Raw genomic sequence first — 16,555 nt, 5'->3', positions numbered from 1 at the left:
CTTATTTCCTCTAATTCGGCCAGCGAAGGCTTATCGAAAACGATGTGGATCTGAAAGCAACAGTGTTGCCATATTGAAATGTGTAATATCTGTAATACGTTTGACGAAAATATTTTTGGATGAAAAATTCGAGTTTATATTGGGAAAATTTATTCGTGTTAAACATAGAATAAACAACAAAAATAAAAATTCTTTTATAGGTACTGAATATGTCGTATGATCGAAAAATGTCGTTTAGTTGGCTTGGAAATGACGATTATTGACTTACCCGAGGACTTAATATTTTACATATGAAATAACAGCGATCCTCATTTTCAAGCCAACTATGACGCCGTTCTTTGTTTAATCGTATAATATTATATTAAATTGTTTAATAATAGAAAATCCGTATTATTAACCTACTGAACCCAAAATCCGTAAATCTACGGATTAATCAGTAGTTCTGGCAACACTGTTTCCGGCAACCACTCACTCTGTCAACTGAAAGCAGAACTACGGTACAGTATTCTTTATCCTCCGCTGTGTTGTAAACTAGTGATGGGTTGTTATTTAACTATCTGTTATTTTATAACAATTATTTATAAATAACATAACGCAACCGTTACTACTTCTAAAAAATAACAGATATAAAATAACGACAGGTAGAGATCGGCCGCTCGTAAAACGAAAAACGAAGTCGGCGCTCTGCACCGTCACGAAATTCTATGCTGCTCGAAGCAATTCCAAAAAACAACTAGTATGGATGGAAAACATGTTATTTCGTCAACCATCGATACAGGCGGTGAGACAACGGACAACGGAGTGGGGAATGCGCTTCGGCGAACGTAGCTGCTTCGGTCGATACCGCTTAAAAATAATAGGATATAAAAGAAGCAGGTTTTTTGAAACAGTTGCGGGCATAACGCCTGGCATTCGAGATAACAGGAGTGGGAAAGGAAAGCTGCTGCATCGGTCGATTGTCGATGGAGGCTCGCAACGGGTTGGAGAAGCAGTCATTTTAGATACGTTGTTTTTCAACCTGTTACGAGCATAACAGGGCGGTGGTCGAGATAATCGGAGTGGGAAAGGAACGCTGCTGCATCGGTCGATTGTCGATGGAGGTTCGAAACAGTTTGGAGAATAACGCATCAGTTGTTTTAGATACATTCTGTTTCAACCTGTTACGAGCATAACGGGCGGAGGTCGAGATATTATGGCGCTGTATGTTTCAGTACTTACTTATTAAGTTTCAATATTTAGGTATTTATTTATTCTGAAAAATTTTCAGAATAATATTTTCAGATTTTTTAAAAATGTATACAGGGTGTTTTGAAAAATCTGGTGATTGATTAATCACGATCCTGCTTAAAGCCCTTGACGTAAAAAACTGATTTTTGGAAAACGGATTGACTTTAGGGTGTAGAGGTTCGATAAGAAGGGATTTTTCGAAACTCGAATTCTAAGGGGGTGAAACTACCCTCAAATATTAGAATATTTTTTATTTAAAAACCGGTGAGTTTTTCGGAAAAACTCTTAAAACACGTATATTTTATTATGTTGTTTTACATATATTCAGATTTTTAAAAAATATATACAGGGTGTTTCATAAAATATGACCATTGAGTAATCACTATTCTGCTTAAACTGCTTGACGTTTAAAGCTGATTTTTGGCAAACGGATTGACTCTGGGGTTGAGGTTCGATAAGGAGGGGTTTCTCGAATCTCAAATTCCAACAGGGTGAAAACGCCCCTCAAATATTACAATATTTGTTATTTAAAAAACGGTTAGTCATTCGGGAAAACGCCTGGACACGCATAATTTATTTTGTTTTTTTACATATGTTGACATTTTTTCAAAAATCATACAGGGTGTTCCAAAAAGCTGAGTAATTGATTAACCACGATTCTGTTTAAACTGCTCGACGTTTAAAGCTTATTTTTGGCACATGTGAGAAAATTTTATCCAGTCTGTATGTTAATGGAAATTCTCGTTGAAATTCTTGTTTTGCTTTATCATCACCATTAGAAATTATTAATTCGACACGAACGAAGTCGCGGGTACACGCTAGTTTAAGTGTAAAATAAATTCGAACTCTAGTGTGTAGTTGGTTTACTTATGAAGAATATACTACACATTTTCTTATATTGTTATTTTTTGACCGCAAATGGTAAAATCATAACTAAGAGCTTCTCGCCCGTCGAGTAAGGTGCTGCTAACAAAAACACTGCTACTCAATTCAGGATCTACGCGGATCGAGGGGCAGGGCGTAGGTAGATCGGAATGTATAGGTATAGACGAGTGGCGGAATTTTGGCTTTTTTTATATCGCAATTTGTAAACAGCGCTTATTTGTAAACAACCACCGTTTTTAGAGAGGTATTTTAGATAACAATCGATATTTAGAAATGTTTTGACACCCTGGAAATATTACCACCGAGCACGTCATTGTTGCAACTTGCAACTGCGTTAATACGCCTGGCGGTGACCGCCTCATACTTTCAGATATTTAGCAGTAAAATAAAGAAACCTGTTATTTTTAAGTTGTTATTTTAAGCTGTTTTTTATAAATAACTATAACAGTTTCAACTGTTATCTAAAAATAACAGTTTTGCCCATCACTATTGTAAACGACTATCGGCGCGCAGCGGTGCAGAGCTAAACTAAATCTCGGAATTCTCGGACAGGCTGCAGGTAACGCCAGCTACATCTCGGACAAGTTTTGTGCCACGAAATCGCGCATAAGGTGGCGCATTTTCTTTTTTCTTGAATCAGCGGTTATACCGAGTGGAATATGACTATACACAATACCATATTATGCAGGTAAATACTGTACATATTTTATATTTCTTCAATGTGTACATTTTAGGCTCTAGTTATACAGACCGGACCACCGTAGTAGTAACATAGGCAGAACCGGACGAATTAGCATATACCCGTCCGCCAGATAAAAAGCAAATGCGATAAAATAAAAATAGATGTGTGATTAGAATGTTTTAGAATTTGTATTTTTCGTGTTTTAGTAGCCAAAACGAATACATAGATTCTCGCGATAGTTCTCGTGTAAAATTTATTTTTTAAGTAAAATAATGGATGTTTACAAAGATCGTGAGAAAATTCAAATTCGAAAATGGTATTTCCAAAATAGGTCTTTACCGTTTGAGTCAAACCGTTTAATTAGTGGATATGGAACTATTTTGTGGCCCGCTAGATCACCAGATCTTTCTCCCAATGATTTATTTTTGTGGGGTTATGTAAAATCCAAAGTGTATGGTCATAATAGGGCTAATAATCTGGATGAGTTTCAAGTAAACATACGAGAGGCTTTCCAAACTATTAGCCCTAATATGTTAGCCAATGTCAGACGGAGATTTTACGACCGCCTAGGCTTCTGTCTAGCACAAGAAGGTGGTCTTTTTGAACACTTGTTATAACTTTTGTTATCTAGAGTAATATTTTAGTTTTTTGTTATTTTATTGATGTATTTTTTAATTTTGGAAATGAGTTTTGGGTTTAGAGAATTTATTTATTTTTAGTTTTGGCTTGTAAACACACTCAAATAAATATTTAAATATTTTTATTTTAAAAATTACCTTAAGTGAAGGTAAACACTTAAAATGAAAATAATAAATACTCGGCACTCCTCGCGTCGTATTCCTAGTCTGTCACGACCGACCCGTCCAAGCACAACTGCAACTGCGTACTGCCTGACCAGCCGACTAGCCGGCAGTGAATCTCGAGTACGAACGCAAATCGGGTAAACGTAAATTCGTCCGGCAACTTGCTATGTTACTAGTAGCCTGGTCTTCTCTGTATATCTACTATAGTTCCGAATATATTGTCATTTAAAAAAAATAAACGTATTTTATTTCAAATTTTTGACATAGGAGAAGTAATCTAGATACCGGGGTTTTCTTCGCAGGCGTTTGTCTCATTTAACCGAAATCGTATCTCTTGTAGTTTCCAAAATATCAATGTTGAGCGACTAATTTGTCACCACCCTATACTGGGTGGTGCAAACTGTATTCGGGAAACTTCGGCAGCATATTCTTCAGATAAAAATTTAGATACTCGCGCATCAATAGAGTGGTTCTAACATGACTTTCATTATGACATTTTCCCCCATAATGAAAGAAATGTTAAAAATTATTTATATCATAATTATGCAAACTGAGTGATTGGAAGAGGTGGGCCAATTGCATGGGCCTCCTCGAACCACCTGACCTATCCATTTTAGATTTTTTATGCGGTATGGTTAACAACAAGGTTTACAAAAGAACTTATGAATTAAGAGAAGCACTCGAAGAGGCGGTACTGGAGTTCTTTAATAAACTCAATCGGTCGTTCTGTGAGAATACTCGTGGCTAGTAATACAGTTTTAAAAAGATGCATTTATGTACTGAAAACAATGGCGGATTTTTTGAACATTTTCTAAAATAACTTAAAGTGAATGTAGTGATATTATTTTTTTACGTTTTAATTGGTGTCTAATGTAAATTGTAAAGAACTGTTTAATAATATATTCTGTCTTTTTATAAATTTCAAATCTTAACAGACTAAGAATACCATACCAACTAAATGAAATTAGTCAAGAAAGATAGAATTGGCTATAACTCAGTAATTTTTCGAAAAAAATACATTATAGCTTATATCGCTGAAATGCTTAAAAATGGCGCTTTTTATGAAGTCATGGCCAACTATGGTTTCCATTTAAAAAAAACATATGTTTGTGTCATATGTCAAAAATGACAGGATTTAGAAAAAATTGGAGAACACAGACTCATTAGGGATGTGATTATTTTATCTGAAAACTTTTTGTCTAAAATAGATTATAATGGAATTATGGACAATTTTGAACTTTTTCAAAAATCTGAAAGGCGCAAATTTAGGACCCCACAAAACTACAATTCTTTCCCCATTTAACCGACTCTCTATAATTATAATAATGCCTTTATTTCCAAAAAAGTAAAATAAAATACAGTTAATTATTAATACATTAAAATAGTAGGAAATCATAGAAATTAAATAATTACACATCAGAATATAGAGGGTGCTACAAATTCGAGGTACGAGCATTGGTATCTCGGAAACCATAGATACGAAGATGGTTAAATTGGAGCAAAGTTGCGCCTTGGGATGTTCACCAAGATGCTATCAAAAAAGTTTTTAAAATTTCAGGGATTGCTGAGTTTTTTTGGAAAAAATGATTTTTTTTGAAAATCAATTTTACTTTTTCCTGTCGTTACTTTTTAGAAAATCAAAAAACTAATTGCATATTCTCATAGCCACTTTATTAGGGCTATCTGACAGTATATTTAGATTTTCAAATTAGCTGATAATTTGTGAGATACAGAGGCCGACTTCATTTTTTTAAATACGGACCTGCATTTTCTTTTTCTTTTTTTATAAGAACTCGGTCTCCTGAGTACAACGATGTGCCACACTTTATACTTTTTTTTGTTTTGGGTACCTTAACAACAACAAAACTATTTAATTATTATTTAAAATATTTTCAAGTCCGACCCTGGTTTCTTAAAATATTTAATCTGATTATATTCATTGCAACAATATTGATCAGCGCTAATTAACATTGAATTAAGAAAATCGCGAGCCAATTGAAAGATTGAAATAAATAATATCCAGCTTAGTAATTTAAAGATATTATTTTTAAGTTTTTTTTATTGTGAATTTGAAATTCTCAGTGTACGATCTAATAATATGCATAATATTAATCGTAGTTATTATAAATAAATCACCTTCTACAAACTAATTTCTAATGCTCTACATGTTCGAAAGGGTTACCACTTTGCCTATTGCACAAATTTATTATTCTTTCAATTTTATTTATAGCTCTTTGAACATTTATCTTCTTCTTATACTTCTGAATGCATTTTGTACTCTTTATTGTAAATGTTGAAAAATATTGATTTCACTTTTACAAATGACATCAAGTAATGCAATTATTTTTTTTTATTGAATTTGATTTTTCGTATTCAATGTTTTACCCCACGTCATAGTTAAATTTGAAGGCTTATCAATATTGTAACGATGAATAATTTAAATATTTAAAAAACACAGCCGGCCTTGAAATTAGTTTAAATAAATTTTGTGTTTAAATGTCCGAAACAAAAAAAAAGTATAAAGTGTGGCACTTCATTGTACTCAGGAGACCGAGTTCTTTCAAAATCTGAAATAAAAAATGCAGGTCCGTATTTAAGAAAATTAAGTCGGCCTCTGTATCTCACAAATTATCAGCTAATTTGAAAATCTAAAAATACTATCAGATAGCCCTAATAAAGTGGTTATGAGAATGTACAATTAGTTTTTTGATTTTCTAAAAACTAACGATAGGAACAAATAAAATTGATTTTCAAAAAAATCTGTTTTTTTCAAAAAACTCAGCAATCCTTGAAATTTGTAAAACTTTTTTGATGGCATTTTTATTGAACATCCCAAGGCGCAACTTTATCCCAATTTAACCATCTTCGTATCTATTACGGTTACCGAGATACCAATACTCGTACCTCGAATTTGTAGCACCCTGTATATATTCATATAAATAATCCAAACCCAATTTTGGAGTGGAACGAAATTCAGAAGCATAATGCTTCTGCTCTTCCATTTAACTCTCTATCTCCAGTAGTTTCCGAGATACCCATAGAGAACATAGTAAAAAACTCACCCTGTATATTAGATAAGTCGGATCACCTTGTATATCGGGCGGCTTTAATTATAGATTACGAAGGAACTCTTTGTACTTACTCAGTGAATGTTGGATAGTAAAATTCCATAGGCAGATCGCTGACGTTCTCTACGTAAAACTTCAACGTTCGAGAAAAGTAATTTAGTGTCGAAGGAAATTCCATACGTTCCGGTAAGATAGATAGCTTCGGATTGACACCTTCTCCGAATAAACTTATCGATAGAAAATTGTCGCTTTTTTCTACCTCGATTTTTAGGACTCTTCTGTATGTTTCGGCGTCGCTGGGTATAAAATACACGTTCAACAGTGTCGATTGGCCAACACTAAGCGTTCCTTTTTTCGGCATGACGTAGAAACCAGAAAGGGCATTCGTTTTTTGCGATTTGGGAAATGAAAGAAACCATTTGCTTTCCACATTACCACTAAAATATAACAAATATTTCAGAATTTCGGATCTACTTATGGAGTGTAGAGATGAGGAGAAATATCTCTTGTGAGACTTTATTTGAAAAAGTGGTCACAAAAATAGGGAGAATAAGGGTTCACCAAGTGGCATAAATCTAAAAAATGAAAAGTAACCATCAATGACTGAAGAATACAAAGACATGTAACGCCCGTATACGGACTGCAGCAGAATTTGTTACGTTAGACGCCATCAAATTGGAGCCTACGGAGGAGTCATCACCTCGTCAACAGGGACAATTTTAGCGATTTTTAGTAATTTGTTGTGTTTAGTGAACTTTGTATAAACTTTATTACAATGGTGATGTGTTCAGCTTTAAAGTGTAAAAGCCGCAATGATAAGAAAGAGCCAGGAGTTGCGTTTCATAAGTAAATAAACAGTCCACTCCACCTTTTTAGCTTTTTCTTATTGAATTTGGTAATTATTTTTCTGATACTATCCAGGTTGGTCCGAACTGTATTCCGGAAACTTCGGCAGCATATTCTGCAGATAAAAATAAGTAAAATAGTTCATATAAATGTATGTCCTAAAATGCTTAGTTTCGGAGATACAGGGTGTAGAAATTTCATTTTTATTTCGATTTTTTCTAAATAATTTCTGAAATAACGTCAATATCTGGATGAAAATTGGTAACTGGGAGTTTTGTGATACGAGAAATTTGATTTTGATGTCAAAATGACTCCTATTTGTAGGGGGCGCCACCTACATGCATTTTGACTGTTTTGAAGAGTAATAACTTTTCGACGGTACCTGTATAAAACCACTGACTAAAAAAAATATACATTTCAAAATATACTTTTTACGTAAAAAATGTCTCTTGGTAAAAATAGCTACGAGCAATCGTTCTCAAGATATTTAAAATGGAAATAGTCAATACACGTCATTATTGACAAAAAATAAGCACACGTTGAGTAGAGTTATTTGACTGAAATAATACATTTTAATTTTTTTAAATTAATCATAATTTTTTCTGCGAAAAAATCATGATTAAACAGTTTCTGTTGAACTTTTGGCACAAAAAGATTTCAAATTTAAGATTTCAGTCTAATAACTATTTGGTCAACATGTTTAATTTGTCAATGATGACAGGTATTGATAATTTCAATTTCAAGAGACCTTTTTTATGTAAAAAAAGTTGTGAATATATATTTTTTTACTCAGTAGTTTTATACAGGTATGGATGAAAAGTTATTACTTTCAAACCAGTTAAAGCATATGCAGGTGGCGCCCTCTACAAGTAGGAGTCATATTGACATGAAAATCAAATTTCTCATGTCCAAAAACTCAGAGACAACAATTTTCATCCCAATATTGACGTTACTTCTTAAATTATTTAGAAAAAATCGAAATAAAAATGAAATTTCTACACCCTATATCTCCGAAACTAAGCATTTTAGGACATACATTTATACGAACTTTTTTACTTACTTTAATCTGCAGAATATGCTGCCGAAGTTTCCGGAATACAATTCGGACCACCCTGTATGTACTTGATATGTGCTAATCGTCGATACTAGTCTTGTACATTTTGTTAACATTTTAACACGTTTTTTTTTCGTAATTAATTAGTATGATACCACCGCCTACACCATAGGTGTAGTCAAAACATTTATCAAAAATATAAATATCCCTTCAATCAGCTAAATTAAGAAATATATGGCTATGGCACTGTTTGGTGCCATGGTAACAATTTGATCTCGGGTGTTATATGTCCTTGTATTCGTTAGTTATTGGTAGTCATTGGTAACCATAGATAAGAGAATAAAAGTAATATAACCAAACATTACCCAAAAAAGCTTTGTTTATATTTTTTAGAATATAAAACAATTATTTTTATATATTAGAGGCCCAGTATATTGCTGCTGAATAAAAATCGATAATTTATTTCATGTGCATTGAAAATAAAATTTGTATTTTTTTAAACCCGCGCCTTCAAGTCAAATATTTATCTCTTTATCATATTTATCTCTTTTGAATAATTTCCTGTTCTAAAATTTTTCGGCGCATATTTTAAATTTTACGTTTTTGCTACAGCAGCACCATCTTAAGAATTTTTTATGACCATTTTTTAATGCACGAAGATATTTCTCCTTACATCTACACTCCATAGATATATACTCTGTTTTTTTTTTCTCATGCAAGATTTCGACAGACGATGACAGAAAAAAAGCAGATGACGTCCCATACCAATCTATTTATTTTACCAGAGATTTTACTAAAAAAAGTTTTTAATATTTTTTAAGTTTACTAAGGATGGGTTTATATATAAATCCGTCATGCATCTCAATCAATCTCTTGTTGTTTTTAACCAGTTTTATTGGTTTATTTCAAAAATGACAGATCATATTTCAATATTATTGGTTTGACGGAAAGATGAACGACAAACAAACGCCGATACGTGTGAACTCGTCTTAAGATTTTTGAGAGGTGTCAAACTCTTGCCAATTTATAGTTATAATTTTGTGTCAAATTATGTCAAATAGAAATGATAAATATTTTGCATTTTGGACTGTGTTATTACGTGTGTTTTTTAAAATTAAGCGGAGGAAAACTCGCGGGAAAATTAAGTGTTGACCCAGACCATAGTTTACAGTTAATATTCGGTGCCCAGAGACCGCTAGAGACAGTTTACCAGAAATTATGGCCTGATAGATGTATTAGCCACAAATAAAGTTTGTATACTATCTTGTATACAATACCAAAAAATGGAGTGTCTGTAAAATAGCAGCACACGATAGGTAAATAATAATCATATTGAATAATTATATTGATAAATGTAACAATAAATGCAGGAAGCTGCTTGAGCTTGAAAGCCGGAAATCTTTTCGCCTTTATATCATTTTTGGTATGTGGTGTTTTTTTTTAATAAACCCTTGTTTGTTTTGTATTAACACATACTGTAATTATTTTTAATAAAATAACTCGATTAGATTTTCTCAATTTTAAATAGTTTTTTTCACAATATTTTGAAGTAATCACTTGTCACTCAAATTTTAAATATATTAATTTTCTACTATGCGTTCCAGTTGTACCAACTTAATTCTTTGTAAAATAAAATAAACTAATTTGAAAATAAAATGACAGACACATCTATCACTGTCAAGGATCTTGTCGTTGGACAGACTATACTTAAAACATAGTAGCAGTCGCTATCGATTTCGTACAACTTCCGGTTTTAGTATATTCTGTTTTACGATTTAGGTAAGATTTCGACCGACGATGACAGAAAAAAGGCAGATTACGTCAATGCCAATCCATTTATTTCACTACAAAAATATTCTAATATTTTTTAAGTAAACTATGGATGGGTTTGAATATAGAACCGTCATGCGTCATCTCTTGTTGTTTTTAACCAGTCTTATTGGTTTATTTCAAAAATGACAGATCATATTTCATTAAACAATCTAATTATGACAGATCATATATTTCAATTATATTATACTATTGGCAGATTACATGTTTCGCAAATGGGCTGATTCCATCCTTTAAGGAGGTGTTCCTGGGTAAGATTCGTGTGTTCTAAACGAATTCTAGTGAGTACAACGAAATCTCTTCTAGGTAAATTAACGACATTATTTTCAAACTGTTTTTCTAAGATGCATAAGATAATAAAACATCGTAATCGTTAACATTAGGATAGTTTTACCAATTATTGTATATGTGTGAAATTCCACTGAGATGTGTTTTTTGAGTTTTTTTTAATTTTTCATTGTATTTTGCTCTCTCTTAACTTGTAATGTCCTGAAGATGCAAATAAATTTTGCGAAATGTAGACTAATTTAAAACAAAGGCCTTTTGTTGAGTTTTTTTCGGTCCTAACCCAATTAAAAAAACAGTTTGAAAATAATGTCGTTAATTTACCTAGAAGTGAAACTAACTAACCTACCAAACCCAATTAAAAAAACACAGTATACATTATTTTGGATCGACATCACTAGATATTAGATTATTTTCAAAATAGTCCCTTTTGATTTTATGAAGCTTATTATCGTTCATGTCTAAGTCCCATTCTAGGCGGATTATACTATCCATCATAGGTTTGCCATAATTCTTTAGAACTTGCACGGAGAAGGCAAAAGACAAGGTTGGTTTTGTGAGGGTTGGGCATTTTTACAACCAAGTAGTCAGCTGTGTCATTTGCCAGGAATTCCAATGTGGTTTGGAAGCCAAAGGAAAGTGACGCTGTAATGGTTGATATGGTGCATCGGCCAGGAAACCGAGGCAATGTTAGTTTACGGACCGGCATTATATTACATAAAATTAATCCAATGCACGGTTTTACGCCGCGCTTCGCATAAGTTCGTGACAAGCTTTATATTCCTGTTTTAATTACCTTTTATCTACTTAAGAAAATTCAACCGAACTACGTTTTGGCGTTTAAACATTTTTGAGTGGCTAAAATGCTCCCAAACACAAATTACTGGTTAATTTTAAAAGTAGCTACGTATCCACTTTATCCGTAACATATACAGGGTGTCCCAGAAATAAGTGCAAATATTTTAACTGGTAGTATAATTCAACCCCAGAAACACGCATATGAATTTTTTTTCGTTTTTTGAAAATTCGAAATTTTTTGAAAATTTTTTTGGATTTTTCTTTAGTTTTTAGTTAAAAAACATAATTTCTTGATAATATGGCAACATAGGTATTAGATTAAATTTACAAGAAAGAAAATCCAAAAAAGATCCAGTGGTTCTCAAAATTTTAACAAAAATCATTTTTTTTTGGAAATTTTCAAAGTAAAATAGCTCCATTATTTTTGACTTATTTGAAAAACGATAAAGAGAAAATATGTTTCTTTTATCGAGATTTACCACCCCTTAAAATATTTGCACTTATTTCTGGGACACCCTGTATATGTAATTTAAAATTAAAACAAAACTATTAGCTCTTACTTGTTTGTTAACAAAACAGTTTTTCTAAGCGCAGTTCCACAATTCACTTTCTCAAAATAAATCTCTTCATATTTAACGCTAATCGTCGGTAAAGTAACTTTTGCTTTCAATTTCACCGTAATAGTAGGACCGTGCCGTACTCTCAACCGAAAGACATTGTTAACCTCTTTATCTACAACAGGATTTTTCCTTCTGGATGGCGAAAATATAACGTACAAAGCCACAGAATCTCCAGGATCAAGCATGGTATCTTTATATTCTATTACAAACTCGCTTTCGAGAAGCGAAGACTTATTATCCATTACCAGCTTAACATCGGTTCTTATTGGACCGTAGTTGTAGAGTGTGACTGTATAGCATACGGGAAGGTCCCTGATGACGTGCCCAAAATCAATCAAATATGGGGGTGGTGTCAAGTCAGGGATGCACGGTATCTTCTTCAGGAATGTGTGAGCTCTTAAAATCCTTTTATTTTTAGAGACAAAGTTGTACGTGATTATCCTTTCTGCTGCCAGGTCTATGTCCATTAAGCTGGGATAAGTATCCTAAAATATGTTATTTAATTAAAAATATTTTAAAAAATAGAGATTTGTTTTTTAAGTATAATTATTGATTATTGGGTACATCTTCCGTAAGAAATAAATTATATATTGTATTTTTCTATACGCCATTGAAACCATTTTGAAATACCTTTTTTAGCAATTTTGGTTTCGTTTCTCTTGATAAATTTGAATTTTTGCTTTAAATTTGAGTTTGGTGTACTTTCTCCATGTTTATACTAAATATGTTTTACTAATATTATTTTATTGTTTATACCGGGTGCGTCTGAAAAGTGGCTCACCTCTATAGCTTTTTGATTTTTTCAGATAAAAAAACGAGATTTAGTATGTTCGTATAGGACATCAATTAGGATTAATTGACGTATTCTTTTAATTTAAATTTGTAAGAATATTCTACCAACTGTCTAAGTTGTCTAAGGAGAAAACATATACCACAAGACTGGAATAGCGCCAACATAATTCATAAGAAAGGCACCAAAGAAGACATAAGTAACTATAGACCAATAAGCCTACTACCAGTAACAACAATAACAATACAATATATTCACAAAAATAATAAACAACAGAATACAAAACACGCTAGACGCTGCACAACCACGAGAACAAGCAGACTTTAGAAGCGGCTTCAGCACGATTGATACACTAAGAGAAACTATCAGCCGAACAAAAGAATACGAACTTCCACTAACCATAGCCTTCATAGGCTTTCAGAAGGCTTTTGACTCGATATATCTTAAGCCTATATCCTAAGGCCTTATATAAAAACTCTCACCAATATATACAGATAAGCCAAAGCTAGAGTAATGATAAAACCAAACAACCCCAGAGTTCCCAGCTGGCAAAGGAGTACGACAGGGATACGCTATATCCCCAAAGCTGTTTACAGCAATATTAGAAGAGATCTTCCGTCAACTGGAATGGGCCAACGAAGGATTAAAAATAGATGGAAAATATCTTAACCATCTAAGATTCGCTGATGACATAGTCCTAATTGCAAATAGTCATAAACTACAACCACAAATTAATGAACTAAATACAGCCAGCAATAAAGAGGGTCTTAAAAAATGAATTTAGCAAATACTAAAGTAATGTACAACGAACTAGTGGAAATAAAATACATTCTAATAAATAACACAACCCTGGAAATAGTAGAAGAATATATACAGGGTCATTCCTGTAAGTCGGTCATGCTTTCGAGGAATGATAGGGGACATCGAAATATTAATTTTAATATTATTACACAAGATACAGGGTATTAAAGTTTTCGAAAAATTAAAGATATTCTTTAATAGTTTTTTAACAGTTGAAGGTATCGTTATAAAATTTTATTATAGGAGTCTGCCTAACAGAGACACTTTAAATGCAAAAAGAAAAGGTTGCAGTTTCAACCAGTGGCGTAGCTGTGATACGCATCGGGTAATATTTTCAAAAAAAATAGTACGCCACTGATAAAAATAAAAATATCGGAGTTTTTTTATTTACTCGGTTTATTTCCAAGAAAAAATGTCTCTTGCAATTTTCTTCTATTAGGCAGACTCCTATAATAAAATTTTATAACGATACCTTCGACTGTCAACTATTAAAGAATATCTTTAATTTTTCAAAAACTTTAACATCCTGTATCTTGCGTAAGAGGCATTTCCGACCTATAGTGTGCTATATCAAAATTAATATTATTACGATGTCACCTATCATTCCTCGAAAGCATGACCGACTTACAGGAATCACCCTGTATATTTAGGACAACTAATACACAGCTCCAGATCTCTACTACCAGAAATCAATAGAAGAATTACGTTAACATTTAGTACTTATGGAAGAAACTCGATCATATTCAAATCTAGAATGTCACTCTATCTAAAGAAGAAAATATTCTTCCAATGTGTACTGCCAGTCACAACCTATGTATGCGAAACCTGGACACTTAAAACGGGCATCGTAAGAAAACTGTAGATCGCACAACGCTCAATGGAACGAAATAGGCTGGGAATAACCAAGAAAGACCGTAAAAAATAGAATAGATTCGACAAAGGACCCAGGTAATAGATGTCAACAACAAAGTCAAATCCCTCAAATGGCAATGGACAGGACGCCTGGCAAGAAGAAGGAACAACAGATGGACCACAAAAATTATAGCATGGTACCTACAAGGAACTAAAAGACCTAGAGAAAGACCGAACCTTAGATGGGACCGCGATATTAGGAAATTAACAGGGATAACTTGGGCCCGCATAGGCAACAATAGACAACAATGGGCCCAACTACAAAGAGAGTATGTGAGGGAGGCTAAACCATAATCGGAAATGGATAAATAAGCTGAAAATGATGATGATGAAGATGATGACTACCAACTTATAATTTAAGTAGCTTGTAAAACTAAGAAAGGTGCCTCGTAAAACTAGAAGTTATGAATATCAAATAATTTTATAATTTACCTAAATATCTATAATCTATAAGTTATAATTTACAAGCTACGTTATATACTGAAACCATTTTGAAATACATTAAATTTGGATTTTTTTTAGTTTGATTTATCAATGAAATTTGAATTTGAGTTTGACGTATATCAATGTTAATATACATATCATTTTTAGTAGACTTTATTGTTTATATGCACAGTGTGTAAATCTGGAAATTGTATGTCTGTATTAGGACATGAATTATAGGGAAATTATTGTGAATCTTACAATTACTTTACTAAACTAAAAACAAATGGAATCACTGGTAAATAGTCACATAATATGTGTTAACGAGGAGTCAACCAATCAATTAAGAAATTTGTTTATATGTAGTTAAAACGTTATGTTTGTTTCACGTATTTGTTATGTTATATTATTACCTGTCAAAAATAATTAAGATATGTTAATTTTATGAGATTTACTGAGTTGTTTCGGTAGCATATATCTATTTTTTTATAATTATATAATTACATTTACTTTAATTAGAAATATATTTTTCAATCTTTCTGAATTATAATTAACATTAATTCTCAATGTAAAACACCACCGGCAAATTATTGTTAAGTGCAAACAAAGTTAACAAAGCCTAATTTATTTGATTTAAATTCATAATACACTCACTGGCAAAAAAAACCGGCCACTAAAAACTAGTCCCAATTTCAAAGTTGGATTTCTCGCGAACCACTCATTAGATTTTGATGATTTTTTTAAATTGTAAATTAATTCCTTCTAACGGATGCTACGTCAACAGGGCACAACAATAAGACGAAGTTTTTTCCCAAACTTTGTAACACCCTGTAGGATGCAGCAGCTGTAGTAGCTATTGCTAAATCAAATCACATTGTAGTCTTATCTTTTGTGAGCATTTTGTTTTTCTAATCATGACATTTATATACATATATAAAACTGCAAAACTGTTTTTTTTGCCGCTGAGTTTATATACTGTATTATAATATACTATATTAAAAATGTGAAATTGTAAGAACATACAAACATTAAAATTTTAAAGCTTGTAAAAATAAGAAAGGCGAATCATAAAAATACAAGTTATGAATATCAAAGAGTAAAAGTAAATTTACAGGAACATTTGCAAAACATCTACAGTTAACCTTCCAGAGTTCTAATATATCAATTTTGGTTATAGCGTCACTACAGAATAATGTTGTTATATGTTCCGACAAATATGTCTTCTTACACTTTTAGCTTATTGGTTTTTGACTTATTTAAAAGAGACAGATTGGCTAGACAGATAAAATATAATTGACAAAAAATATTATTCTGAATAAGCAAGGCAAATCATAAATTTAACATCATTATTTTTATAAATCCTTTATGAATATATTTTTTATCTCCTTGTACGATATCCAATCGGTACTTTTGAAAGATCGAGTATACTGACTTTCTTAACCCATAATTCAAATTTCAACTTTCATTATACTGAAATCAGGACTTCAGGAAAACTGTTAGAGTTAGATTAAATATATGTAGGAGTAGATAT

The 16,555-nt window shown here is 32.3% G+C and overlaps 1 protein-coding gene across 1 annotated transcript in view; it reads right to left on the bottom strand.

Annotated features, from left to right (window-relative positions):
- LOC115889577 (hydrocephalus-inducing protein-like) overlaps positions 1–16,555 on the bottom strand; it is a 220,623-nt gene that overhangs the window by 126,724 nt on the left and 77,344 nt on the right. Inside the window, exons 21-22 of the mRNA XM_030909629.1 lie at positions 12,039–12,583; positions 6,740–7,102 (exon numbers count right to left, since the gene is read on the bottom strand). Of these exons, the coding sequence (XP_030765489.1) occupies positions 6,740–7,102; positions 12,039–12,583 (908 nt within the window). The remainder of the gene's footprint in view (positions 1–6,739; positions 7,103–12,038; positions 12,584–16,555) is intronic.

This window comes from Sitophilus oryzae, unplaced genomic scaffold, assembly GCF_002938485.1.
Source record: "Sitophilus oryzae breed Bouriz unplaced genomic scaffold, Soryzae_2.0 scaffold_815_pilon_pilon, whole genome shotgun sequence".
NCBI lineage: Eukaryota > Metazoa > Arthropoda > Insecta > Coleoptera > Curculionidae > Sitophilus > Sitophilus oryzae.
The sequence above is the reverse complement of the archived record's forward strand: the minus strand, read 5'-3'. Positions and strand labels throughout refer to the sequence as shown.